Source organism: Mobula birostris, chromosome 2 (assembly GCF_030028105.1).
Source record: "Mobula birostris isolate sMobBir1 chromosome 2, sMobBir1.hap1, whole genome shotgun sequence".
Lineage (NCBI taxonomy): Eukaryota > Metazoa > Chordata > Chondrichthyes > Myliobatiformes > Myliobatidae > Mobula > Mobula birostris.
Window position 1 is genome coordinate 167417578 of NC_092371.1, and position 26146 is coordinate 167443723.

At 44.4% G+C, this 26146-nt stretch overlaps 2 protein-coding genes, 1 long non-coding RNA gene and 2 other non-coding genes across 7 annotated transcripts in view; 1 reads left to right on the forward strand and 4 right to left on the reverse strand.

Annotated features, from left to right (window-relative positions):
• Window positions 1–1828: 1828 nt before the first annotated feature.
• Window positions 1829–11647, reverse strand: tomm20a (translocase of outer mitochondrial membrane 20). The gene is made up of 5 exons (XM_072251027.1): window positions 11218–11647; window positions 10566–10612; window positions 8179–8260; window positions 6372–6514; window positions 1829–2233 (listed from the first exon to the last, which is right to left on the reverse strand). The coding sequence occupies exons 1-5, from the start codon at window positions 11336–11338 to the stop codon at window positions 2189–2191; spliced, it is 438 nt and encodes a 145-aa protein (XP_072107128.1). The 5' UTR covers window positions 11339–11647; the 3' UTR covers window positions 1829–2188.
• LOC140194337 (small nucleolar RNA SNORA14) lies at window positions 4354–4486 on the reverse strand. The gene has a single exon (XR_011885185.1). It is a non-coding gene; the product is annotated as a small nucleolar RNA SNORA14 (small nucleolar RNA).
• On the forward strand, window positions 6859–19142 carry LOC140193893 (uncharacterized). The gene is made up of 3 exons (XR_011884985.1): window positions 6859–6915; window positions 15506–15808; window positions 18916–19142. It is a non-coding gene; the product is annotated as an uncharacterized lncRNA (long non-coding RNA).
• LOC140194338 (small nucleolar RNA SNORA14) lies at window positions 8472–8609 on the reverse strand. The gene has a single exon (XR_011885186.1). It is a non-coding gene; the product is annotated as a small nucleolar RNA SNORA14 (small nucleolar RNA).
• rbm34 (RNA binding motif protein 34) overlaps window positions 13908–26146 on the reverse strand; it is a 35094-nt gene continuing 22855 nt past the window's right edge. The window contains exons 6-11 of one of the 3 annotated variants that reach the window (XM_072251024.1): window positions 24189–24232; window positions 22106–22189; window positions 21177–21240; window positions 18986–19028; window positions 17961–18079; window positions 13909–14721 (exon numbers count right to left, since the gene is read on the reverse strand). In XM_072251024.1, the coding sequence (XP_072107125.1) occupies window positions 14461–14721; window positions 17961–18079; window positions 18986–19028; window positions 21177–21240; window positions 22106–22189; window positions 24189–24232 (615 nt within the window). In that variant the 3' untranslated portion in view covers window positions 13909–14460. Of the gene's footprint in view, window positions 14722–17960; window positions 18080–18985; window positions 19029–21176; window positions 21241–22105; window positions 22190–24188; window positions 24233–26146 lie in introns of all 3 variants that reach the window. The other 2 variants (XM_072251026.1, XM_072251025.1) reach the window with 2 other exon arrangements.

Genomic DNA, 26146 nt, shown 5'->3' on the forward strand with positions numbered 1-26146 from the left:
ATAAATGCTGCCTGATCTGCTGTGTTCCTCCTGAGGTTTTTTTTTTGTGTGTTACTTAACAGATTTGAAGATATCATGACCACAAACAGTACAGTAGCATAGTGGTTAGCGTAACACTTTACAATCAATTTATTTCTATTTGGTGCTTGATTCCTGCTGCTATGACTTCATGTTTGCACATGACTATTTCCTCCAGGTGCTCTAGTTTTCTCCCACATTCCAAAGACGTGAAAGTGAGGGTTAAGTTGTGGGCATGCTACATTGGTGCCTGAAGCAAGGTCATTGACACAAGCACACATTTTGCTATATAAAGCTTACCTTTAATCTACAGAATAATTCTCTCTACTCTATTGGGTTCATTTCCCATCAAATATTAGTTAAATTTTCTTTCAAACACTACGTTCAATTTGTTTCTAACTCTCGCAGGACAGCAGGGTTGCTCTTGCTAGTGTGCTGGAGTACTCCCCTCCATTGATGCTGCTTGATGTAGAAACACAGAAAACCTACAGCACAATACAGGACCTTCGGCCCACAAAGTTGTACCAAACATGTCCCTACCTTAGAAATTACTAGGCTTACCTATAGCCCTCTATTTTTCTAAGCTCCATGTACCCATCCAAGTTTCTTACAAGACTGTATCGTATCCACCTCCACCACCGTTACCAGCAGCCCATTCCCCACACTCACCACTCCGAAGAAAAAAAACTTACCCCTGACATCTCTGTACCTACTCCCCAGCACCTTAAACCTGTGTCCTCTTGTGGCAACCATTTCAGTCCTGGGAAAAAGCCTGACTCTCCACACGATCAATGCCTCTCATCATCTTATACACCTCTATCAGGTCACCTCTCATCCTCCGTCGCTCCAAGGAGAAAAGGCCGAGTTCACTCCACTTATTCTCATAAGGCATGCTCCCCAATCCAGGCAACGAACTTGTAAATCTCCTCTGCGCACTTATGGCTTCCACATCCTGCCTGTAGTGAGGCAACCAGAACTGAGCACGGTACTCCAAGTGGGGTCTGACCAGGGTCCTTTATGACCTGCAGTTCCTCCAGCATCTGCAGAATCTCATGCTTAATCGAATCACAGATCTGTCCCTTCTGGTAGAGCGATTTAGAACCTAGCTTCCCCTGCAATTAGACAATAAACTGCAAAGATAACCGTGCAAGCCTCTGCCTTTGCTTACCTGATCTGACACCACAATGTCTCTGGAAGAGAAAGGGCTGTACTGCAATGAGAGACACTTCTGGAAATGTTCAACCTAGGGACATGCATGTATGTTGTAATCTGCCATCACTGTGGAGTTGTAACATCACTACTCAAGGAAAAGAGACAGAAACTTGAACATATAGGCCAGTTAGGCTGACATATCAGTAGGAACGTCCTGGAATCCATGACTAAGGTAGCAACAGCAGGTCGTTTTTTCAATACCATTTTATAAATGGGAAATAATGTCTGATCTATTTACTTGAATTTTTAAAAATGCAACAAATAACTTGGACAAAATGGAACTGACAGATGTACTATATTTGGATTTTCAGAGGCATTCATGAAAGATTCCTGAACAAGAGTACACAATGTGGGGAGTAATATATCAGCGTGGATAACGAAGAGGCTAAAAGGAAATAAATGAGCTTTCCTCAGACAATCAGTAAAGTGGGCTGCCATAATAATCAGCACTGAGGCCTTAATTATTAACAATCTAAGTTAATATTAAGAGAATAATCAGGTCAAGAACCTTGATGACTTGCAATGGTGCTCTCTACCACCATGGCTTAATTCCAGTTTCACAAAAACCCACATTAAACCATCCCCAATAAAAGATGCATCAAATTTATAACTTTATTTAAAAATCTATTATGATCAGCATTCATTTTAAACCAGGCAGCTGCAGAGGTCCGGGTTTCAGAGTTCCAGATGTGCGAGGAATGGACTTTCCTGCTGTCAACCCCAACACATTCTGCATCAGTACCTTTCTGACAGTTAAACTGAGAAACAATGTCACTATCATTATAAATGCAATCTGCAACATAAGCCATCAATTTATATCAAAGTACAGCCAGCACACCGGCACAATAAATAGTGTGAAGAAGGCCCATTTGAGCTTAAATCTCCCAGTTTTAATCCAGAGTCCATCTTAGGCTATGTATATACAATGAAGGAGAGGGCTGGGAGCAGGGACAGGTTCTCACTCCACATCATCTTCAACCAGGTTCTGTGCAGTCACAATCCTCTGCAGAGAAAAAGACAATGATTAACAATCCCCACATTTTGTCAAGAGCTACACAAATGGTTATTTTTTGTATCTCATCCTTCCTCTATTTTAGACCCTCATCGGTCATTTGATCCATCGATTCTGCTCCACAATCCAATCATGGCTGATTCGTTTTTTCAACCCCATTTTCCCACGTTCTCTCCTTTGATGACCTAATTAAAAACCTCTGCTGTAAATATACCCAATGACATCCTCATCTCTGTTCTAAGGGACATCCTCCTATTCTGAGGCCGTTCCTTCTGGTCCTAGACTCCCCCACCATAAGAAACATCCTCTTCACATCCACTCTATCCAGGCCTTTCAATATTCGATAGGTTTCATTAAGATTTCCCCACCCCACCCTAATTCTTCTGTACTCCAGCAAGAACAGGCCCAGAGCCATCAAAATGCTCCTCACATGCTAACCCCTTCATTTCTGGGATCATCCTCTGCACCCTCCCAGCTCTCCAAAAATTCCCAAAAAGAACACAAGAATGCAAATACAAGGCTTGACAAAAGTTAGAGAAAAGGGCCAAAGCTTTAATGAAAGTATTTATATTCCAAACTAAGTAACCAAACCTAATTTTGGAAACTCAGCACATGGTAAGCTTCTACACAACATTGGGATAATGACTGGACAGGTCACTTTTCCTTAAGAATCTTCATTGCAATATAAAAAGTGATGGACACCAGGAATAATTCTGCTTTTGAAGGGGATTATTTCCACCCACACAACAGGCCTCAGTATGAAGCCCCATTTGCAACACAGCCCCATAGATAACACAGAACACAAACTGCTGGGGGAACTTGGTAGGTCAGGAAGCATCTAAGGGAGAGGGATAAACAGTCAACATTTCAGCCGAAAACCTTTTATCGGGACTGGAAAAGAAGGGGCTAGGGTGGGGGAGGGGATAGATGGAAGAGGAAAAAGGCTGAAGAAGGAATCTGAGAGGACAGACAATGGGAGAGAGGGAAGGAGGGCTCAGAGGGAGGCTATAGGCAGGTGACAAGAGAAAAGGCAAGAAGGGAATTAAAATTGGAGAATGGAAAGAGAATAGGGAAAGGAGAGAAATTGATGTTCATGCCATCAGGTTGGAGCATAAGATGATGCAGTCTTGATTCAAGTGTCTGCATCGACAATGTGTTTCAAGATCTGTGGTGAGATCTGAACCCACAATCAGTTACTATTTACTGAGCCACAGCTAAGTTGGTTTAGAGGCACCTTGCTCCAAGATGGCATAGCAACTGGAAGCAACAGCGTGCTAGTGATTTCACCCAATCTCAGCCCATTATTCCCAATCATCTCCCCTCAGCCCACAGCAAGAGAAGGGCATGATGAGGCAGATAAATAGTAATGGTCACCCACTGCAAACAAGGAAGACCCTAGTCGTGACTACTTGTATCACTGGACTTGGACTTCCGAGGTTGAGAGTGGAACTGTCCTGGTGCAATGACTTCTCCACTTTAAAACTCCCGCACGTTTCCTGTCATCGGATATGATGGACACCCACCACCCTTCCTTTACAGATCCAGCAGGACATGGTGTATAACCTCTCCCCCACATCTAGTCCACAGTCCCTATGCCAGGTGGGCTCAACACAAATTTCCAGCTGGAAGATTTGAGGCTGACATCAAAACTTGGTGCCAGTCTCTGCTTTGGACAAATCCTGCACAATGGAAACCCCAATGCACAGTCCCTTGCGATGCAATGGGAAGGACAATCTTCCACTTAGGGAAATGTTCATCTTAGACCACAAAGCACAGGGGAATACAGAGGTAAGAGTTTGGCCCACTGAGTCTGCTCTGCCATTCCATTATGGCTGATTTATTATCCTTCTCAACCCTGTTCTCCTGGCTTCTCCCCTTACTCATTAAGAACCTATCAAACTCCCCTTTAAATATATTCAATAACTTGGCCTTCACGGCCACTTGTAGCAATTAATTCCACAGATCCATCACCCTCCGGCTAAAGAAAATCCACCTTATCTCTGTTCTAAATGGACATCCTTCTATTTTGAGGCTGTGTCCTCTGGTCCTAGACTCCTCCTCTATAGTAAACATCCTCTCCATATCCACCACCTTGACCAATGAGCCTTTACAGGTGTCAGAGATGTGAAATAATGACGAGCACAAGTGGAGCTCAGCATTTTGGAATTCTCTGAATGTTTTATCTAGCATTCCTTTTTGTCCTGGGTTGTGAGAGAAAAACAACCAGGAGGTTTGAGGATGCAGCTCATATCCCACACCACCAAGACACTTCAACTAGGCACAAAGTATAGAACCAAAACACACAGAATAATAGGTTTAAGGCAAGTAAAGGGGCCAAGATTTAGAGGGAATATTAGGGGAACCCTTTTCACCCAGAGAATGCTGAAATGCACTGCCTGAGTGGTTGAAGGCTCACTAACAAGTGACTAAGGCAGTAGAGGGTCACGGACCAAGTACTGAGCACAGGTGTTAGTATAGAAGGGTGCCCAACAAACAGAACAATGAGTTGGACTGATGGGCTGGTTTCTACTTTACACAACTCTGTAACTAAGTGATCAAAAAACCAAGGGTCCTGGTCACACAAATTTTCAAAAAGGATATGGGAATAATGGCCTGAGAACTTGATATCACTCCCTCCCCTAACTGAACTCTGGCCATTAAAGATAAATGATCCTAATAAGCATTCACATCTGTATTTAATAGAAGGGTTTGCAAGTGATGATTTTTACAGGCAGCAGCAGGAATTGAACCCCTGATCACTGGCATTATGCTACATTACCCCTGCAACCAACCTGTTTCTGGCACATTTCACACATCCTCCTCAGCACCCCCATCCAGACTACTTATTAATTAACCGTTTGCAGCAAAAATGAATGATTTGACAGAGCAGATGGACAGAAACTCATTCTGTGACTAATCATCACAGAAGATGGACATTTAAGAAAACACAAAGTTTTGTTTCTGAAAAATACCTAATATGATCTGAAATTCACTGCCACAGGCGGAAGGAAAGCACTGGTATAGATAGAAGATTAACTGGCTAACAGGAAACAATAGGCATAAATAAGGTTTCTCCCCTTGCTGAGAGGTACCAGAATCAGAAATATCACTGACCTATGTGGTAACATTCATTGCTTTACGGCAGAAGTACATTGCAATATATAACTATAAATTACAATTAGATATATAAATTAAGTAAATAGTGCAAAAAGTGAGCATAGAGTGAGGTAGTGTTCAGGGGTTCATTGTCCATTCAGAAATCTGATGGAGAAGGCAAAATGAGTCCTTTTCCACAGATCTGTGCCTTCACATATTTACAATTTATATAGCTTGCAGCTTTTGTTAATTTACATGACTTAAAAGACACACAGGGTATGACTGCTCAACCTGAAGACAAAGATAGGAAAGTAAGCTATGAAGACATGAGAAGCTCACATGATAGAGCATGCAGTCAAAGATCTGGAATACAAAGTGGGAAATATGAAATTGTTCATTTCTGCAGGAGAAATTAAGAAGATCCAAGAACTAAGGACCTTGGTGTCCTTGTGCTCAATTTATGCAAGGTTGGCGTGTAGGACAGCAGTAAGTAGAGATGTTAATGGACTATTATTATTTGTCAAAACAATCAAATACAAAAGCAGAGGTAATGCTTTAGTTGAACAGGTCTGCCCAGCTTACAGACGAACACTGGGTTTAGATAAGAACGAGTGTTTAAGAGACAGGTGGGATGGATTTGTCAGCAGTCGCAGGACCGTGGGAGCACCAAGGTAGCATAGTGGTTAATGCATCGCCATTACAGCTCAGGGTATTCTAGAGATCGGAGTCTGCAAGTTTGTAAGCTCTCCCCATGAACATGTGGATTTCAACCCACATTCCATAGATGTACTAGTTAGTAGGTTAATTGGTTGTCGTAAATATCCTGTGATTAGTCTAGTGTGAAGTAGTGAGCTGCTGGGCTGGACAAGCCTGATCTGCACTATATTTCTAAAAAAACAAATCATAAAAACATCTTCCTCAGTTTGGGAAATGGGCTCACAACTGCTTTTTCAACGTGGACTGTTCGGGTTACAGACGGCTGGGGATGGGAATGTGGAAGCCTTGCAGCATAATCTCCCCAATCACCCCTTACCTGACTGATGGTTGGTAGCTTGGTGAGCAGCATCTGGAAGACAGGTGGAGGCAGAGTCTGCTGGAGCACCTGCAAGAGTTGCTGAGGCTGCCCACACACAGCAATAGCATTTGTCAGGTGGTCCACGCCCTTCTCGTAGTCACCTGGAAAAACCAGACACTTAACTTTCATTCACCACTTGAAGTCTGGGCCCAATATTACACCAAGCCTTTTAATTTTTTTTTATTTTAGAGATACAGCATAGTAACAGGTTCTTCTGGCCCAAGCCCATACCACCCAATTACACCCACGTGACCAAACAACCACAGCGACTAGCATAATGCTTTATAGTGCCAGTGATCGAAGTTCTATTCCCATCACTTTCGGTTTGTACATCCTTCCCGTGACTATGTGGGTTTCCTCCTACATTCCATAGGTGTGCAGGCATCACCCCAGCCGACTCACAGGCGAAATGTCGCCTCACCTGGAAGGACTGTCTGGGGCCCTGAATGGTGGTAAGGGAGGAAGTGTAAGGGCATGTGCAGCACTTGTTCCACTTACAAGGGTAAGTGCCAAGAGGGAGATTGGTGGGAAGGGATGGGGGGGGGGGGCGGGGGGAAAACAAATGGACAAGGGAGTCACATATTATTATTATTTTTCCCCCTCTGTCCCTCTCACTATAACTCCTTGCCCATCCTCTGGGCTCCCCTCCCCCTTTCTTTCTCCCTAAGCCTCCCTTCTCATGATCCTCTCTCTTCTCCAGCCTCGTATCCCTTTTGTCAATCAACTTTCCAGCTCTTAGCTCCATCCCTCCCCCTTTCAAATCTCTTACTATCTCTTCTTTCAGTTAGTCCTGACGAAAGGTCTCGGCCTGAAACGTCGACTGTACCTCTTCCTAGAGATGCTGCCTGGCCTGCTGCGTTCACCAGCATTTTATATGCGTGTTGCTTGAATTTCCAGCATCTGCAGATTTCCTCGTGGTTGGGCATTATATATTTGGCAGATACATTAGGGGCCTTGAAGAAACTTAATCCCTTTGCAGTGGCTTACATAAGTAAAATACAGGGAGACCCACGAGGAATGATCATCGCAAGAATCTTACAGCCATCACACCTACATCAGGTCTTCAAAACTGCTTTAGTATTAGCAAGAAACCTGCACGTTACCTTGGCATACAGTAAGTTCCGTCTCCAGCATTACTGTAATTCAAATTGACAGGCAAGCCTTGTACTAGCCCACTAAACTACACATTTTAGGAGCAGTGTCTTCCTTCCGCCACCAGATTTCTGAATAATCCTTGAGCACTACTTCTCTATTTTAATCTCGTTTTTGCACTTATTATAATTGAGATTTTATAAATGGCACTGTACTACTGCCACAAAACAAATTCATGACATGTCAGTGATAACAACCTGACCCTGATATACTAGCTAGCACCACCTTAGCATTGAGACTTGCATGAGGCTGAACTCAAACCTTTGAGCAAGCTCCGGTTAACACCCAGGATCTCAGCTGCCCGACTCCAGGCCCACCATCTAGCAGGGGTTTTTGTGCCATGGCATCTTATCGTTAACTGAGCGGTGTGCAGACCCAGAGTGGGAACTCCCGAATGTACCCCAGGAAGCTAGCCTTACTTTGTGTTTCTGATCTCAGGCCAGGAAGCAACTGCAAGGTTTGAACCAAGTCCCAAACTTCTCATCTATGAACCAAGATAAATTGCAATCTGGGATTTAAGTGGGCACTAATCCAGTGTTGGCTGCTGGGGAGTGTTTATGAGTGGAAAATGTTCTTTTAAAAAAATAATGAGGGATATTCTTGACGTACTAACCTTGCGCTAACAATTCTTCACCCAGCTGAATTTCTTCTAAGAAAAACTTTTGCACAGCTTCTGCATCTTTCAGGTCAGGGAGCTGCAAACCAAGGAGGAAGTAGGCAGATTACAGGAGGTACGCAGATACTACCGGCTCCCTACTAACACTGCACAGGTGGAAGGTGGTAGAGGGTGCTACTGGTACTTCATAACGAGTTTGGACCTGGCACCCCTTTGGTGAACAGGGTGGCCAACTCCAAATACTTTCTGCCGTAGGATTTGCCCAATCACAGCCCGACAATCGTAAACAGGCATGTCAGAGACGTGAAATAGTGAAAAGCACAAGTGAAGCTCAGCACATTGGAATTCTCTGTAGCTTTCATTTAGCATTCCTTCTTGTCCTGGATGTGGAGTTAGAAAAAGAACAACCAGGGGGTTTAAGAATGCAGCATCAATCAACACACAGACCATCTCTGCCCAGCCTTCAGCGAACTCTGTAGCCCCGTCTATATTAAACACCAACTAGCACAGCAACAAATGCAATACAAAACCCCTACTTGTCATAAAGAAACAGACACTGTGGTTTACCATGCCTATGCCAATTAGAAACACCATCTATATCCACCTTCGACAATGTCTCCCATCCACTACATAATGTAAAAGTTGCTGGTGAACGCAGCAGGCCAAGCAGCATCTGTAGGAAGAAGTGCAGTCGACGTTTCAGGCCAAGACCCTTCGTCAGGACTAACTGAAGGAAGAGTGAGTAAGGGATTTGAAAGTTGGAAGGGGAGGGGGAGGGGGAGATCCAAAATGATAGGAGAAGACAGGAGGGGGAGGGATGGAGCCAAGAGCTGGACAGGTGATTGGCAAAAGGGATACGAGGGGATCATGGGACAGGAGGTCCGGGAAGAAAGACAAGGGGAGGGGGGAGACCCAGAGGATGGGCAAGGGGTATATTCAGAGGGACAGAGGGAGAAAAAGGAGAGTGAGAGAAAGAATGTGTGTATAAAAATAAATAACGGATGGGGTACAAGGGGGAGGTGGGGCATTAGCGGAAGTTAGAGAAGTCAATGTTCATGCCATCAGGTTGGAGGCTACCCAGACGGAACATAAGGTGTCGTTCCTCCAACCTGAGTGTGGCTTCATCTTAACAGTAGAGGAGGCCGTGGATATACATGTCAGAATGGGAATGGGATGTGGAATTCCTTCAGTTAGTCCTGACGAAGGGTCTCAGCCTGAAACGTTGACTGTACCTCTTCCTAGAGATACTGCCTGGCCTGCTGCGTTCACCAGCAACTTTTGTGCGTGTTGCTTGAATTTCCAGCATCTGCAGAATTCCGGTTGTTCACTACATAATGTACTGGTTGGGCACAGGAGTACATTCAGCCAGAGATTCATTCCACCGAGATGCAACACAGAGCGTCATAGGAAGTCATTCCTGCCTGTGGCCATCAAACTTTACAACTCCTCCCTTGGAGGGTCAGACACCCTGAGCCAATAGGCTGGTCCTGGACTTATTTCTTGGCATAATTTACACATTACTATTTAACTATTTATGGTTCTATTACTATTTAATTATTTATGGTGCAACTGTAACAAAAACCAATTTCCCCCGGGATCAATAAATTATGACTATGACTATTTCCCAACACTTGCACCGTGGCCAAGTGCTTATCTAGATACTCTGCCTTAAACAACGCCTTTCAGATTTAAACTACCTCTGGGCGAAAATATTCTTCCCCAGATTCCCTCTAAATCAGATTCTGTGAAGGTTAATTTGCAGTTTGGGACTAAGGCAGGCAAATGTAATGTCAATATTCATTTTCAAAGGACTAGAATATAAAAACAAGGAATTAATCTCGAGACATTGGTCAAACCAATTTTGGAGTTTTGATTACTTTTGGGACCCACATCTAAGAAATGGCTGTGTTGGCAGAGGTCCAGAGGTGATTTACCATAATGATCTCAGGAATGAAAGGATTAACATAAAATGAAGTATGTTTGATAGCTCTGAAACTACTTGCTGAAGTTTAGAAAAATGAAGGGCAGGAGGGGGTGGCATGCCTAGATAACAGGATATGGAGAGGATATTTCCAATAATGGGAGAGTCTAGGACCAGAGGGAACAGACTCAGAATAAAAAGGAGAAAGAGATGAAGAGGAATTTCTTCAGCCAGGGGGCAGTGAGTCTGTGGAATCCAATGCTGTATACACGGCTGTAATCAAATGAGAGCATACTTGAGAGGCCAAATGGCACAATTCTGCCTCTATAATTTACGGTCTAAACCTCTTCATTACCTTCTAACTTTGGCCATCTATTACGGGGAAAGCCTTCTACCATGCACCTTGACTACACCCCCTGAAGATTTTGTACACTGGATCATTCCACAGTTCACTGATACTTACCCGTGAGAGTCCAGCCTTTTGCCGGGCAAGTTTCTGCTTCCGCCTTCCTGTAATGTGCAGAGGTGGAAAGTGTAAGAAGCTTCATGAACATAGTGACATGAAATCTAACCCTGCTTCTTTGACCACAGTGCTTCCATTACTAACAGAATCACACATCTAATAAGCCCAATGAACCTCGCCCAATTATTAGTTATTAGATCCACAGCGCATGCATGTTCAAGACCAACTTTTCCCTTTACTTTTAAAGTAATTATCTGACTTGTTTTTAAAAACATTATGGAATTTGCTTCCTTTCTAAGCACGCCACAGACCCACTTCCATCCTTCCACAGGTTTATAGTGCTTTACAACCATATCAGAGACATGAAATGGTGAAGCTCGGCACATTAGAATTCTCCGCAGCTTTCATTTCCCAAACCGCGTTCCGGGACGCTGAGATACAAAAGCCGGGGGGGTTGGGGAATGTGCCCTTCACGGTGGCACATGGCTGCCTCCACCTCCTCCCCGCGCAGAAGGCCGTGACCACGAGGGAGAGGCCATGCGGCCCGTCCATTCCGCATCAGCCCCACGTGGGGATAATCCCGGCGCGAACGCGCGCATTCGGTCACCCACGGGAACCCGAGCCGAGTCGCGGGGTCAACGCCAGTACTCACGCTCCCGCAGCCGGTTCTTGAAGTCCGGGTCGCTGCGCCGCTTGCGGTCGAAGTAGATGCAGTAGGCGATAAAGAGGGCCCCGCACACGCCGGCCGCGATGGCGCTCGTCTTCCCGGCCATGGCCGAGCTTCCCTTCCCTTGGCGACGCCGAGCCTGAGATCTCCCTCCCTCAGACCCCGCCGGCCTGCCGGACGGACCGAGCTCCCCTTCCCTTGGGGACGCCGAGCCCGAGATTCCCCTCCTCAGACCCTGTAGGACGCTCCCTCCTGCCCCGGACCGGACACTTCAGGCCGAGCCCGAGATTCCCCTCCTCAGACCCCGTAGGACGCTCCCTCCTGCCCGGGACCGGACACCTCAGGCCCAGGCCGAGCTGCCGTGACCCTCAGACTCTCCCCTTCGCCCGGCTCCGAAAGGACCCTAGCGCGCGCAGCCCGTGACGCAGTCCGTGCGGGTGTCTGCGGCGCTGCCTGACGGCCAATCCACCTTTAAAGATTGGAGGAGGAGCCAGGATCTCTAGAGTAAACTCAAGAGATTTTGCAGATGCATTAAATACTGGAGGAATTCAACAAGTCAGGCATCTATGGAAGGGAATAATCCACGGACCAGTCCTGATGAAAAGTCTTGGCCAGAAACGTCAACAGTCCATTGATGTTGCCTGACCTGCTGAGTTCCTCCAGCACTTTGAGAGCATCTCAGGAATGGTTCATCTGGGCCCAGAGCCCTGCATTCACATAATCCATGCTGACAAATGCACGGGGTGCTTACAGCTGGGAAGACCTTCCAATCCATACCGCCCCCTGCCCCCGAGCTATGCGCACCTTTCCAAAAGGATAGCCTCCAGAATTGTTATTTCAGCATAGCTGGAGAGCTAATTATCACTGTCATATGTGTTGTTTTACAGCGGCACATAATGCAAAGATAAAATTACTGTTAATTTTAAAAACAACACAAAAAAGAATATTGAGCAACACACAATGCTGGAGGAACTGAACAAGTGAAGCAGCATTTACAGAGGGGAATAAACTAGGGCCAAGACCCTTCATCAAGACTGTATAGAAGTTCATAAAATTATGAGCTGATATCCTGATAGCTTTTTCCCAGGGTTGAAAATCTAATACTAGAGGGCATGCAATTAAGGAGAGAGGGGGAATGATCAAAGGAGACAGATGGAACAAGTTATTTTTAACAGAGAATGATGGGTGCCCTGAATGCACTGTCCGCAGCGGTGGTGTTAGCAAATACAATAGTCTTCAAGAGGCTCTTAGATCGGTACATAAATGTGCAAGTAATGTAAGGATATGGTTTATTGTGTAGGCAGAAGAGCTTAGTTGGGCATTTGATTACTAACTTTGGCACATCATTGTGGGGCCAAGGGCCTGTTCCCATGCTCTACTGTCTATAGTAGTAGGCTCTTGAAGCAAAGGGGATAACTTCACTCGCCTCATCACTGAAATGTTCCCATAACCGATGGACTCACTTTCAAGGACTCTTCATTTCATGTTCTTGATATATTGCTTTTTTTTTGTATTGCAGTTTGTTGTCTTTTGCACAGTGGTTGAACACCCAGTTGCTATGGTGTTTCATTAGGGTTATTATTCTATGGTGGGTTTACTGAGTATGCCCAATAGAAAAATGCATTCATATATACTTTGGTCATAAATTTACTCTGAACTGAAGTAATTTCAAAACTACCTCCAGGTGGCGTTGCTCAGGCACGCCTACAAATCCACCTGCCAAGTTATGAAAGGTCACCCAAAGGGAATTAAATTCTCAGCTCAATAGATTTTGCTGAGTATTTACAGCAATTTGTGTTAAAAAAAAGTAAATTTGTTTAAGTGAAGCAAAAAAGCTTAATCAAGTGTCAACACTGAAACTTTGTGTTGCCTGTAACTTATTTTAATAGCATACATGCTGACAACAGTGTTTCAGAAACACTGTGCCTGTACTCTAAACTAGCATTCTTGCTTCGATGAAAAGCTGTTCATGTAAACTTTTTAATTGTTCTTAAAATTTAATTTAATTTAGAGATGCAGCACGGCAGGAGGCCCTTCTGGCCCAGTGAGTCTGCGCTGTGACCAATTAACCTACTAACCGGTACGCCTTTGGAATGTGGGAGGAAATCCACGCGCTGACAGGGAGAGCGTACAAGTGTCTTACAGACAGCAGCAGGAATCGAACCCAGGTTGCTGCACTGTACTAGTGTTAGACCAACCACTACATTATCGTGTCTCTCCTGTGCGACCTACTGTTCGTTCAGCATTCTGCTGATGAGATCTGCATTGCTGAAACAACTCCCACCTCAGGCTTCTTATCTTTTCTCCTCATCTGCCTATAATCAGCACCACCCCGCCTCCCAGTGCCTCTCCTTCTTCCCTTTCTCCCATGATTGACTCTCCTCTCCTAACAGATCCCTTCTTCTCCAGCCTTTTACCTTACCCACCCACTTGGCTTCACCCATCACCTGTAGCTTGTCTTTCCGGTCCTAATGAAGGGTCTCAGTTCATTCATTTCCATAGATGTTGCTTAACGTACTGCATCCCTCCAGTAGTGTGTGTGTGTGTGTGTGTGTGTGTGTGTGTGTGTGCGCGCGTGTTGCTCCTGCGAACAATAATTTGCTATGTAGCTAAAGCACCACCACCACCAAACAGCACACAATCCCGAGGCAGTGCGAGAAGATGGTTCACACAAGAGCTTCCTATGATCTCATTTGTAGTTTCATTTTATTTCACATTGTTGGTGCACTGAACTCTTGCTATTAATTCAAGATTGCCTATTGTCATTCACAGGCGTAAAGGAGAATGAAATGACTGTCACTGTGCCAATGATTTGCTTGGAAAAGTTAATGGACAATCTTACCTACACAAGTGGATTGAGGCTGATTAAATTGCCCAGTTTTATTCAACAAGATCTGGGGCTAGGAGAGTGCATGGTGGAATGGTTAACACACAGTGTATTAAAAGTGTCTCAAGTGCTCAAAATGAGCAGACTGCACCATGGACTCACGGCAATAAAATCAAACATGGCCACCCTTGTAATACAAAGTTGCACTGATCAGTTCCAGAGGACCCATCTGCACCAAGAAGTCCACATCTCCCCACTTGCTCTTGGCAGAAGAGAAGAAGCCTGTGTAAAGAGTGGCTGCCTTGTTCTTTGATTCAGTGCCAGTTCTGGAAGAGAACCCCAGCCGGTGTCACCACAGTTTGAAACTCAAAGGCCTCTGAGCTCGGACAGGCTGCAACCTCTCACTGCTTTTTCGACTTGCTGACCTTCCTCCGGTTCTGCTTGATTTTCTTCCCTTGAATTTTCCTCTTGGTTTTCTTGCTCTCCGCCTTCTTCACCATCAACCCGGCGAAGTCCCTGGCTGCCGCTTCCTTCTCTACGTGACGACTCACGGCTGGGTCCTGAGACACTCGTTCCTTTTTTACTGAGCGGCTGACTCGCACTTTGCGTCCTTGTAGCTCCGAGTTATTGAGCTCAAGGGCCAGTGTTACGGCATCCATGCTCTGACAACAGAAACCAAGATTATCCACATTACCGTTTTTAATTTTTTCCCTGCCCCTACTTCCCCAGCAGGCTAAAGAAATTAGGAATGTCCTCATCCACCCTTAAAAATTTTTATCACCGCACAATAGAAAGCATTCTGCTTGGATGCATAACAGCTTGGTATAGCAACTGCTCTACACGTGACCATAAGAAATTGCAGAGAGTTATGGACACAGCTCAGCACATCACAGCAGCCAGCCTCCAATCCATGGATTCTGTCCACCCTTCTGCTACCTCAGTAAAGCAACCAGTATAATCACCCCAAGCTCAGGGACAGCTTCTATCCAGCTTTTAAGAGTATTGTATGATAAGATGGACTCTTGGCCTCACAAACTACCTCATTATGACCTTGCACTTTATCATTGACCTACATTGCACTTTCTCTGTAGCTTTTACACTTCATATATGTTTGAGATTTCGTACATCATGGGGACCTTTTCTGAGTTATTTTCAAAACTTTCAAAACCTTCAATTCCTGTTTAAATTCAGGTGTTGGCTATTATTAATTTTTATTATATGAGAAGGTAGTTTACCTTTTTTTCTCCTTAATAAACAGCTTCGGTCTTGGTAGGGGTTAGACTTTTTTTGTAATAAATTAGTATATTTCAATATAACTATTGATTAACTTACATGAATACGGGGTAATGAGATTGTTATGAATAGATATAATTTAATTGGTAGTTTTTAAAAATATTTTTTGACCTTTTATGCATACTTTCTTGTACTCTGTATTCTTCTATGTAGAAACTAATAAAAGTATTGGAAAAAGAGATTTCGTACATCACCAAAATCTCTAGCAAATTTCTACAGTTGTACCATGGAGTGCATTCTGACTGGTTGCGTCGTTACCTGGTAAGGAAGCTCCAATGCACAGGATCAGAAAAGGCTGCATCATGGGCACAACCATCAAGAGGTGGCTTCCATCAAGAACGACCATCACCATCCAGAACCTACCCTCTTCTCATTACTACCATCAGGGAGAAAGTACAGGAGCCTGAATACCCAAAGTCAAAGTCTTAGGAACAGCTTCTTCCTCTCGGCCATCAGGTAACTGAACACACGAACACGACCTCAGTATTTCGCTCTCAGTTTGCACAATGTTTTATATATTCTTATTTTAATTTTTATGCATTACACTGTACTGCTGTTGTAAAACAACAAATTTCATGACATATGTCAGTGATAATGGAAGCTGATTCTGACTCTGAGGGTAGTGGATCTCAGGGATTCTTTACCCCGATAGTGGATAGTGCTAGGTAGTCCATTCAGTCCAGTACATCTCGAGTAAAACCCTCTCAACTATACAGCACATCTACATTAAACACTGCTGCAGAAAAGCAGTCTCAATGATCAAAGATCCTCACCAACCAGGCCATGCTCTTTTATTGCTGCTGACATCAGGTAGAAGGTACAGGTACCTCAGGACTCACACCATCAGGCTCAAGAACAGTTCCTACCCTCAACCATCAAACTCTTTAAACAAAAGGGATAACTAGACTCAATTAAGGACTCTTTTATCTTGTTATTTCATGCTCGTTATTCATTACTATTTATCTATTATCTATTAACAGTTTGTTTACAGTTTACAGAGCCTGTTTACAGTTGCTGTTCTATAGATTTGCTAAGTACGCTCACAGGAAAAAGAATGTCAGGGTTGTATGTGGTGACATGCACATACTCTGATAATAAATTTTACTTTGAACCCAAAGGACCGTGGAGGTTCTGTCACTCCCTACGTTCCAAATGGACAGTGGGACAGTAAAGGAATCATGGAATATGGGGATGGGTCAGAGAAATGATCAGCCATGATCTCATCGAACGGCGGCACAGGACTGAGCTGCCGAATGGTCTACTCCTATGCGTTTGCCATGTTGAAATCAATCAAATCCTGGGTCACTGGTGTATCTGGGGAGGACAGGAGAAATCCTGTCCCTATGGTGACATGGTAGGCTAGTGGTTAGTGCAATTGCAATCGGGGTTCAATTCTCGCCACTGCCTGTGAGGAGATTGTACATTATTCCCAGGACAATGTAGTTTCCTCCGGGCGCTCCAGTTTCCTCCCACATTCCAAAGACATACGGGTTAGGGGTAGTGTTAGTGAGTTGTGGGCACGTGGTGTTGGTGCCAGAAGCATGGCGGCACTTGTGGGCTGCCCCAGCACATCATCAGACTGTGTCATTCATTAATACAAGTAAGACATTTCACTGTTTTGATACACATGTGACAAATACAGCTAAGCTCTTTTATCCAGCTCATGGTGAAGAAAGCCGGAAGTACGAGTGCCAGTGACAAAGGAGTTAAGACCCTCCACACTGAGAATGGATGAATCACATTTGCACCCTCTTCTGAAATTCCTTTGCACCTTTGCAGAGCCAGAACACCACCACAGGAGGTGCAGGAGCAAAGGAGGCTGAGGGAGGGACAGTGCAGAGTGGGAATTAAACAGAAGAGGGTTTTGAGTGATTGAAACACTTGGAATGGTTGTTGACATGACCATGGAGATATGGGGTGGAATGGGGGGGGGGGGGGGGGGCGAGGATTTTAAAATCCAGACATTAAAAATACACGATCTACAACAGTTTGCAAAAAAGCCAATGAAAACAAAAATCAGGTTTCTAACAGACAACTGATTTAACATTCCCTCTTTTACAGCCACCTAAACAAAAATTTTTATTCTCCTACTCAGGAGAATGATTTTTTTTTAAAAATTAGGAGAAAAGTTATAACTAGAATGGGAAAAGGCAGGGGAATCTAATTAGTTCCTTAAGTATATTTAAAGAGAAAGAACAGCTATATTTGTCAAATGTACATCAAAACATACAATGAAATTTGTCAATTTTTGTGAGAATTCAATTCAGCAAAGGTTGTGCAAGGCAGACTGCATGTTTGCTTCCAAAGCAAACATAGCATGCCCACAACTTACTAACCTTAACCCGTATGTCTTTGGAAAACAGAAAGAAACTTGAGCACCCAGAGGAAACCCATGCGGTCAAAGGGAAAACATACAAACAGCGAGAGGAGCTGAACCCTGATCTTACAGCTGATACTGTAAAGTAATGCTATCTACTACACTACCATGTAAAACAGCATAGGTGCAATAGACTAAACAAACAATGCTGTGAGATAGGTTCTTCGATTCTAAGCTTCAAACAGAGAACTGTTACACAGGAAGTTTCCTAACAAGCCTTTATCACCTTACCTGAAAAAGCACATATCCAAATCCTTTTCCCATTCCTGATTCCTGGTCTCTCACTATCCGCACCCACTTGATATCTCCACATCCACAGAAGTGATCACGGACATCATTTTCTTGGATATCTATAAACAATCAGATAATTGGTTCGAGTTTCTGGGATGAGTAGTTTCACAAATTGTTAGCCGTTCAAACGACTGATCAAGCACAGAGGTGAGTGAGTGGTTGCCGTGGCGGTTGCTTGAAAATACACCAAAACAGCTGAGAAACTGAGTGTGGTAGAGACTGAGTACAGGAGGTGACACCGTACAATGCGCTTCCAAACAACTGAGTTCCAAGTCGAAAAAATATGATTGATCCTTCATTACAAAACAGCAAAGATGAATGATCTTATAGCAATAAAAAACTAGCAAAACTAAATTAGGGATGCAGAGAAATAAGAGTAATTAGCATTCAAATTAGCACAATTAAGCGGTCAACAAAATATCACCCCAGCTCATTCACTCTTCACTAAACTAACCTAAGACAAAGTATGAAGACGTAACTATACTCATTTGCTTCTACCACGCCCCAACCCATGTGACAGATTACCCATAATAAACGCGTCACACAAAATACAATACAGACACAGAAATTGATACATGGCTCCTACAGTTGCCTTGATAACTGTCTCAGTGATCCACTGGCTATAGCAGGAAAGGAGGCAGGAGAGTTGGGCACGGGGGCTACAAACCCCATCTCGTAAAACTCAGAGCTACAAAAATACCAACAGAAGCTCCAAAGACCTGAACCCTGGGAGAAGGAGGATCTTCAACAATGGGCTACACCTGGGAACCAAGGACTCTGGTGAGGTGCTGTTGGCGGCCCATGCCCCAGTAAAACCCAGATCAAACGCAGCCATGAGGATATAAGTCTGAAAAGTCTATTCTGCAAAAATGACAATTCCTTTTTTGTTCTGCAGATCAGAACAACAGAATGAGTTGAGAAAATTCAGGAACAAAGTACCTCACCAGTCATAAAAAGTGCCTTACCATATGACAAGTTGCCCAAAAAGATGGATCGCCGATGGTCATACTGCAAGACACAAAACATGAAGTTCTTAGTGTGTTAGAAGAACATAAGTTAACAAGCTCTATAATAACAGGAATTCTGCAGATGCTGGAAATTCAAGCAACACACATCAAAGTTGCTGGTGAACGCAGCAGGCCAGGCAGCATCTGTAGGAAGAGGTGCAGTCGACGTTTCAGGCTGAGACCCTTCGTCAGGACTAACTGAAGGAAGAGTGAGTAAGGGATTTGAAAGTTGGAGGGGGAGGGGGAGATCCAAAATGATAGGAGAAGACAGGAGGGGGAGGGATGGAGCCAAGAGCTGGACAGGTGATTGGCAAAAGGGGATATGAGAGGATCATGGGACAGGAGGTCCGGGGAGAGAGACAAGGTGGGGGGGAACCCAGAGGATGGGCAAGGGGTATAGTCAGAGGGAGAGAAAGGAGAGCGAGAGAAAGAATGTGTGTACGAAAGTAAAAAACAGATGGGGTACGAGGGGGAGGTGGGGCATTAGCGGAAGTTAGAGAAGTCAGTGTTCATGCCATCAGGTTGGAGGCTACCCAGACGGAATATAAGGTGTTGTTCCTCCAACCTGAGTGTGGCTTCATCTTTACAGTAGAGGAGGCCGTGGATAGACATGTCAGAATGGGAATGGGATCTGGAATTAAAATGTGTGGCCACTGGGAGATCCTGCTTTCTCTGGCGGACAGAGCATAGGTGTTCAGCAAAGCGGTCTCCCAGTCTGTGCTGGGTCTCGCCAATATATAAAAGGCCACATCGGGAGCACCGGACGCAGTATATCGCCCCAGCCGACGCACAGGTGAAGTGTCGCCTCACCTGGAAGGACTGTTTGGGGCCCTGAATGGTGGTAAGGGAGGAAGTGTAAGGGCATGTGTAGCACTTGTTCCGCTTACAAGGATAAGCGCCAGGAGGGAGATCAGTGGGGAGGGATGGGGAGGACGAATGGACAAGGGAGTCGCGTAGGGAGCGATCCCTGCGGAAAGCGGGGGGGGGGGGCGGAGGGAAAGATGTGCTTAGTGGTAGGATCCCGTTGGAGGTAGCAGAAGTTACGGAGAATAATATGTTGGACCCGGAGGCTGGTGGGGTGGTAGGTGAGGACCAGGGGAACCCTATTCCTAGTGGGGTGGCGGGAGGATGGAGTGAGAGCAGATGTACGTGAAATGGGGGAGATGCGTTTGAGAGCAGAGTTGATAGTGGAGGAAGGGAAGCCCCTTTCTTTAAAAAAGGAGGACATCTCCCTCATCCTGGAATGAAAAGCCTCATCCTGAGAGCAGATGCGGCGGAGACGGAGGAATTGCAAGAAGGGGATGGCATCTTTGTAAGAGACAGGATGAGAAGAGGAATAGTCCAGATAGCTGTGAGAGTCAGTAGGCTTATAGTAGACATCAGTGGATAAGCTGTCTCCAGAGACACAGACAGAAACAGAAAGATCTAGACAGGGAAGGGAGGTGTCGGAAATGGACCAGGTAAACTTGAGGGCAGGGTGAAAGTTAGAGGCAAAGTTAATAAAGTCAACGAGCTCAGCATGCGTGCAGGAAGCAGCGCCAATGCAGTCGTCGATGTAGCAAAGGAAAAGTGGGGGACAGATACCAGAACAGGCACGGAACATAGATTGTTCCACAAACCCAACAAAAAGGCAGGCATAGCTAAGACCCATACGGGTGCCCATAGCTACACCTTTAGTTTGGAGGAAGTGGGAGGAGCCAAAGGAGAAATTATTAAGAGTAAGGACTAATTCCACTAGACAGAGCAGAGTGGTGGTAGAGGGGAACTGATTAGGTCTGGAATCCAAAAAGAAGCGGAGAACTTTGAGTCCTTCCTGATGGGGGATGGAAGTATATAGGGACTGGACATCCATGGTGAAAATAAAGCGATGGGGCCAGGGAACTTAAAATTATCGAAAAGTTTAAGAGCGTGAGAAGTGTCATGAACATAGGTAGGAAGGGATTGAACAAGAGGGGATAAAACCGTGTCGAGGTATGCAGAAACGAGTTCAGTGGGGCAGGAGCAAGCTGAGACAATAGGTCTGCCAGGACAGGCAGGTTTGTGGATCTTGGGTAGGAGGTAGAAACGGGAAGTGTGAGGTGTGGAAACTATAAGGTTGGTAGCAGTGGATGAGAGCAGTGACAAGCTCTATGATTTATTAATAACTCACCACATCTGACTTGATTGCTAGGTCCACTCGAATATTAAATCCACTTTTTAACTCGTATCCGTTTCTTTAAAATCAACAGAATTTGTTTAGTCTTTGTATGTACAAAATACTGAGAAACAAATCATTGTTATAAATCTATAAATTGAGTTCTACTCCTACTGGAATTTATAAGCAGAGATCATAGAGCATTGTATTCAGTTCTGGTTACCTCATTATAGGAAGGATGTGGAAGCTTTAGAAAGGGTGGAGAGATTTACCAGGATGCTGCCTGGATTAGAGACCACGTCGTATGTGGATAGAGTGAGCGAGCTGAGGCTTTTCACTTTGGAACAAAGGAGGTTTAAAAGTTACTTGAAAGAGATGTACAAGATTAAAAGAGGCATAGAATGGATATTCAGGGGCATAATTTTAAGGACATTGGAGGAAAGGATACGGCAGATATCAACAGATAGATTTGTTTCAAAACACATAGTGATGAGTGCGTGGAACGTGTTCCCAGAGGTGGTGGTAGAGGTAGATACATTGGGGATATTTAAGAGACAAGACAGGCACATGGATGAAAAGAAAAATGGAGGGCTATGTGGGAGGGAAGGGTTAGACTGATTTTAGAGTAGCTTAAAAGATCAGCACAACATCATGTGTTGTTACTTTCTGTGTTCTAAATTTTCACAACTGAATGAAAGTACCAAATACTAGATATAACTAAACTAAAACAGTGTTGATTCTAAAGAAGTTAGTAACAGAGTTCTGGTTATAAATTATCTAACAAATGTAGAACAAAGGTGATAAAGAAAGCCTGTAACTCTCAATAAAATTCATGATACCATGTTAAATGCTGAAAGTTTGTAGTGACCACAGCAGTATGAACCATTTAATGAACAAAGTACACTCATTGATAGCATTGAAAAACGTTACAACTGCGCACCTACCTTGTTAGGGCTCTGACCGCATCATTATAGTGCCGAAACACAACATATGCATTCATGTTATTCCTCTTAGGGTGAACCTTCCTCCTGAAAAGGAGGTGGAGAAGACAACATGAGAGGAATTCTCACGGTGAGAATTCCGCTGTCGTTTTCACTTCAGACTTGCATTGATTGTAGAAAAATAATGAGGCAAACTAATTCCAGAGGTCGTCAACCTTTTTGCCTCTGTGGGCCGGATCATGTATTAATGAGCAGACAGTGGGCCAGATAAATGCCATAAGAAACTTGAAATATGGGAATTATCCATTTCAAAACATCTAGTTATGTTTTGCCTCAAATTAATGAATAACGCATGCTAGGAAATCATTTGTGCTTAAGGTTCCCTACCCCTGAGATAAACCAAGATCGGTTGAGCAAGTTAAGGCTCAACCAAGCACTGATAGATACGTGAAAGTTGCCGCACAAGTTGAGAGGGCTGTAAGGTGTGTTGGCCATCATTAGTCAGGGGATTGAGGTCAAGAGATGAGAGCTAATGTTGCAGCTCTGTAAAAGCCTGGTTAGACTGCACTTGGAATATTGTGCTCAGTTCTGGTCACCCATTATAGGAAGGATGTGGAAAATTTAGAGAGGGTGCAAAGGTGACTTATCAGAATGCTGCCTACTTTAGAAAACACATCTTATGAGGATAGGTTGAGCAAACTTTGGCTTTTCTCTTTGGTGCGAGGGAGAATGAGAAGTGACTTGATAGACGTGTACGAGATAATGAGAGGAATTGACAGAGTGGATAGCCAGAGACTTTTTCCTAGGATGCATTACAAAAAGTGGTTTAAAGTATTTACATTGCAGAGATCCCCAAATATTTCCCAGACTTTGTGCAAAAACCCTTTTCCTCATACTTCCACCTATCACCAAGTGTTTATACTTTCCCTAGTCCTTGAACTAAAGGAAGTATCTTTCATTTATCCCAGCAAGAATCACCATTCACACCCCTGCTTCCAGTGTAACCCTGTGGCTAGAATCCCACTTCTCTGAGACTATTCTCGTAAGTCTTGCCTGTAGTCTTCACGTTCCCTTGAAAGCAGGATCACCAGAACTGGGTGCAATATTCCAGCTGTAGCTAAGATCTGCTTTCCTCTATAATTAGCAGAACAGAACATAGCATAGTACATGCCCTTTGGCCCACAATTTTAACCTACTCCAAGATCAATCTAACATTCCCTTCTACATATCCCTCCATTTTTCTATCATCCATATGCCTATCTGAGTTTCTTAAATGCTCCTAATGTATCTGCCTCTATCACCACCCCTGGCAGTGTGTTCCAAGCACACATCAATCACTCTGTGTAATGAATGTACCTCTGACATTACCCTCCCTTCCCCCACTATACTCTACTGCAATCACCTTAAAATTATGCCTTCTCCTATTAGATATTTCTGCCCTGGGGAAAAGTCTTTGACTATCCACTCGATCTATGCCTGGTATCATCTATCGAATCACCACTCAGCTCACTCAGAATGGCTTATTTCTGTTGCCATGTTTTACGGTCTTATACTTCTCTCCTTGTTCTATCACTTCACACTAATGCTCTACATTTTCTCAACCACTTTCCTGTCCATTGTGCCAGCCTTTCCTTTTGCACCTAATTAATATCTGACTCCCTGTCCGACATCACGACGAGTTTAGTGTCAATTTGTAATTTATGCTCCACAAATGGAGGCACAGTGACCTGGGTTCAATTCCTGTTGCTGTTTGTAATGAGTTTGTACATTCTCCCTGCCACATATGGGTTAGGGTTAATAAGTTGTTGGTGCTGGAAGCTTGGCAACATTTGCGGGCTGCCCTAACACATTCTCAGGCTGAGTGGTTGTTGATGCAAATGACACATCTCACTGTATGTTTTAATGTACATTTGACCAATAAAAATAATCTTTATAAGAAGTACAAAGTGTTATTGACACACCACTGCATATCAGTGTGCTTAGTCAAAAGCCACAGGAGATTAAGAAAGGGCTAAAGCAGGGTTTGTGTCTGCAGATCAGGGAAGTCCGCATGTAAAAGCACCAATGAACAAGCAAAGTTACTTACTGGATAGTAGCCAATTTCTTGGAGATGCTGGGTTCCTCACGTGCCTTTAGCCGAGGGAAAACAAAGAGGGAAGAGGAATTAGATGAAGCATCTTAATCTCATTAGGCTGGGGGAACAAACTGAAAATTCAGAACAGAGTCAAACCCAGTATCAGACGCCTGACTTTAATACACCATTACCTTCGTCTTCCCCTCTGTCCCAGGTCACACACCATCCTGACCTGGAGGTACATGGTCTATCCTCCATGGTCACCAATCCACTTTCCGGAACACACTCCCCAGCCACATTACATGACTTGCAGATAGGATAGGGTCTTTTAACAGACATTTAGATAAGTACATGGAGCTTAGAAAAATAGAGGTCTATGCAGTACGGAAATTCTAGGCAGCTTCTAGAGTAGGTTACATGGTCAGCACAGCAATGTGGGCCAATGAACCTGTAATGTGCTGTAGATTTCTATGTTCTATGTATTATCTTCATCAGGGTTTCGCAGTGGCTCATCTATCTACCACTAAAATTCTCATGCTCTGTTTGTCTGTTTGTGACCTCCAATTAGCCCAAACGGTGCATTACAGCGGCACTTTTTTTGACTGAATCGACTTAAAATGCGCTAACTTACAGAATGCATGCAAAGTTCAGGGTTATATATTCGTATAAAATTGCTCACTCATCAATCAGCAGGCCCCACTTTCCACAACCCGAGACGATTCCACCTTCCATGGAGACCGCGACGCGACACCACCACGCATGCTCACGGCCAGTCTCAGCAGCACCTCACGATGCTCACAGAGCCGCTTCCACCTTCCATGGAGACCGCGACACAACACCATGATGCATGCTCACGGCCAGTCTCAGCAGCACCTCACGATGCTCACAGCAGCCACACCAACTGCAGCAAAAGGGCAGGGCTATCATGTCCATTTAGGAGAGCACCAACCACATCATCAAGAAACAACAGCATCTTGGAGGCTTTGGTGTTACTGCTTCGTATCTTCTATCAAGCATTAGGGTAAAAAAATATGGACAGCCTAATTATGCTGCGTGGAAAGAGAAGGGGGACATTATGGTCAAGAGGGCCGCACAACTCCAGGATCAAAGAGTCAGGACAAAAAAGATGAGAGAAGAAGAAACAGAGGAGGAGAGGCATGCACATCTCCTAAATGACAACAATAGGCACAGAAGGAGGAGAGAACAAGAATCGGATCAACCCAGGGCCGCACGACTCCAGGATCAGAGAGAAAGAACAAATGGTAGAAGAGATGGAGACGAAGGATGTAAGGGCTGCGCGTCTCCAGAATGACAAAAACAGGCAGAGAAGGAGGAGCAAGGAAGAGACAGGGGAGAAAAGGAAAGATCAACTCGAGAATATGTGGCAAAGAGTACCCTAGTGAATAATCAGCAAAGAGGAGTATATGAATATGTGTGCGACTGCTTGGAAAGGAATCTCTCTTCAATGATTTTCATTGATGCACCAAGAGGAGCGGGCAAGTCATTTATCACCAACTTGATCTCCACTAAAGTTAGGGGAGATGGAGGTGTTGCTGTTGCTGTAGGATCATCAGGTATTGCAGCAACATTGATGCTTGGTGGTAGGACAGCGCATTCAAGATTCAAAATACCCCTCAAAGTCAATGAAGATGCCCTTTGTAACATCGATAAAAACAGCAATACTGCAAATTTACTCCAAAATGCCAGGCTTATTGTCTGGGATCAGTGCCCCATGATTAGCGGGGAGAGCTTCGAAGCTGCAGACTGGACCCTTCGTGGCGTACGCAGCAAGAATGAGGCCTTCGGGGGGTATTTTAACCATTTGCTGTGGCGATTTCCGTCAGCTTCTAGCAGTTGTGAAATGAGGAAATGATGCTGATGTGGAGAACTCATGCATAAACAAATCCTACTTATGGAGAAGAGAAACGTGATTGAGTGAGGGAGAAGGACTATATTCTCAGTTCTTACTG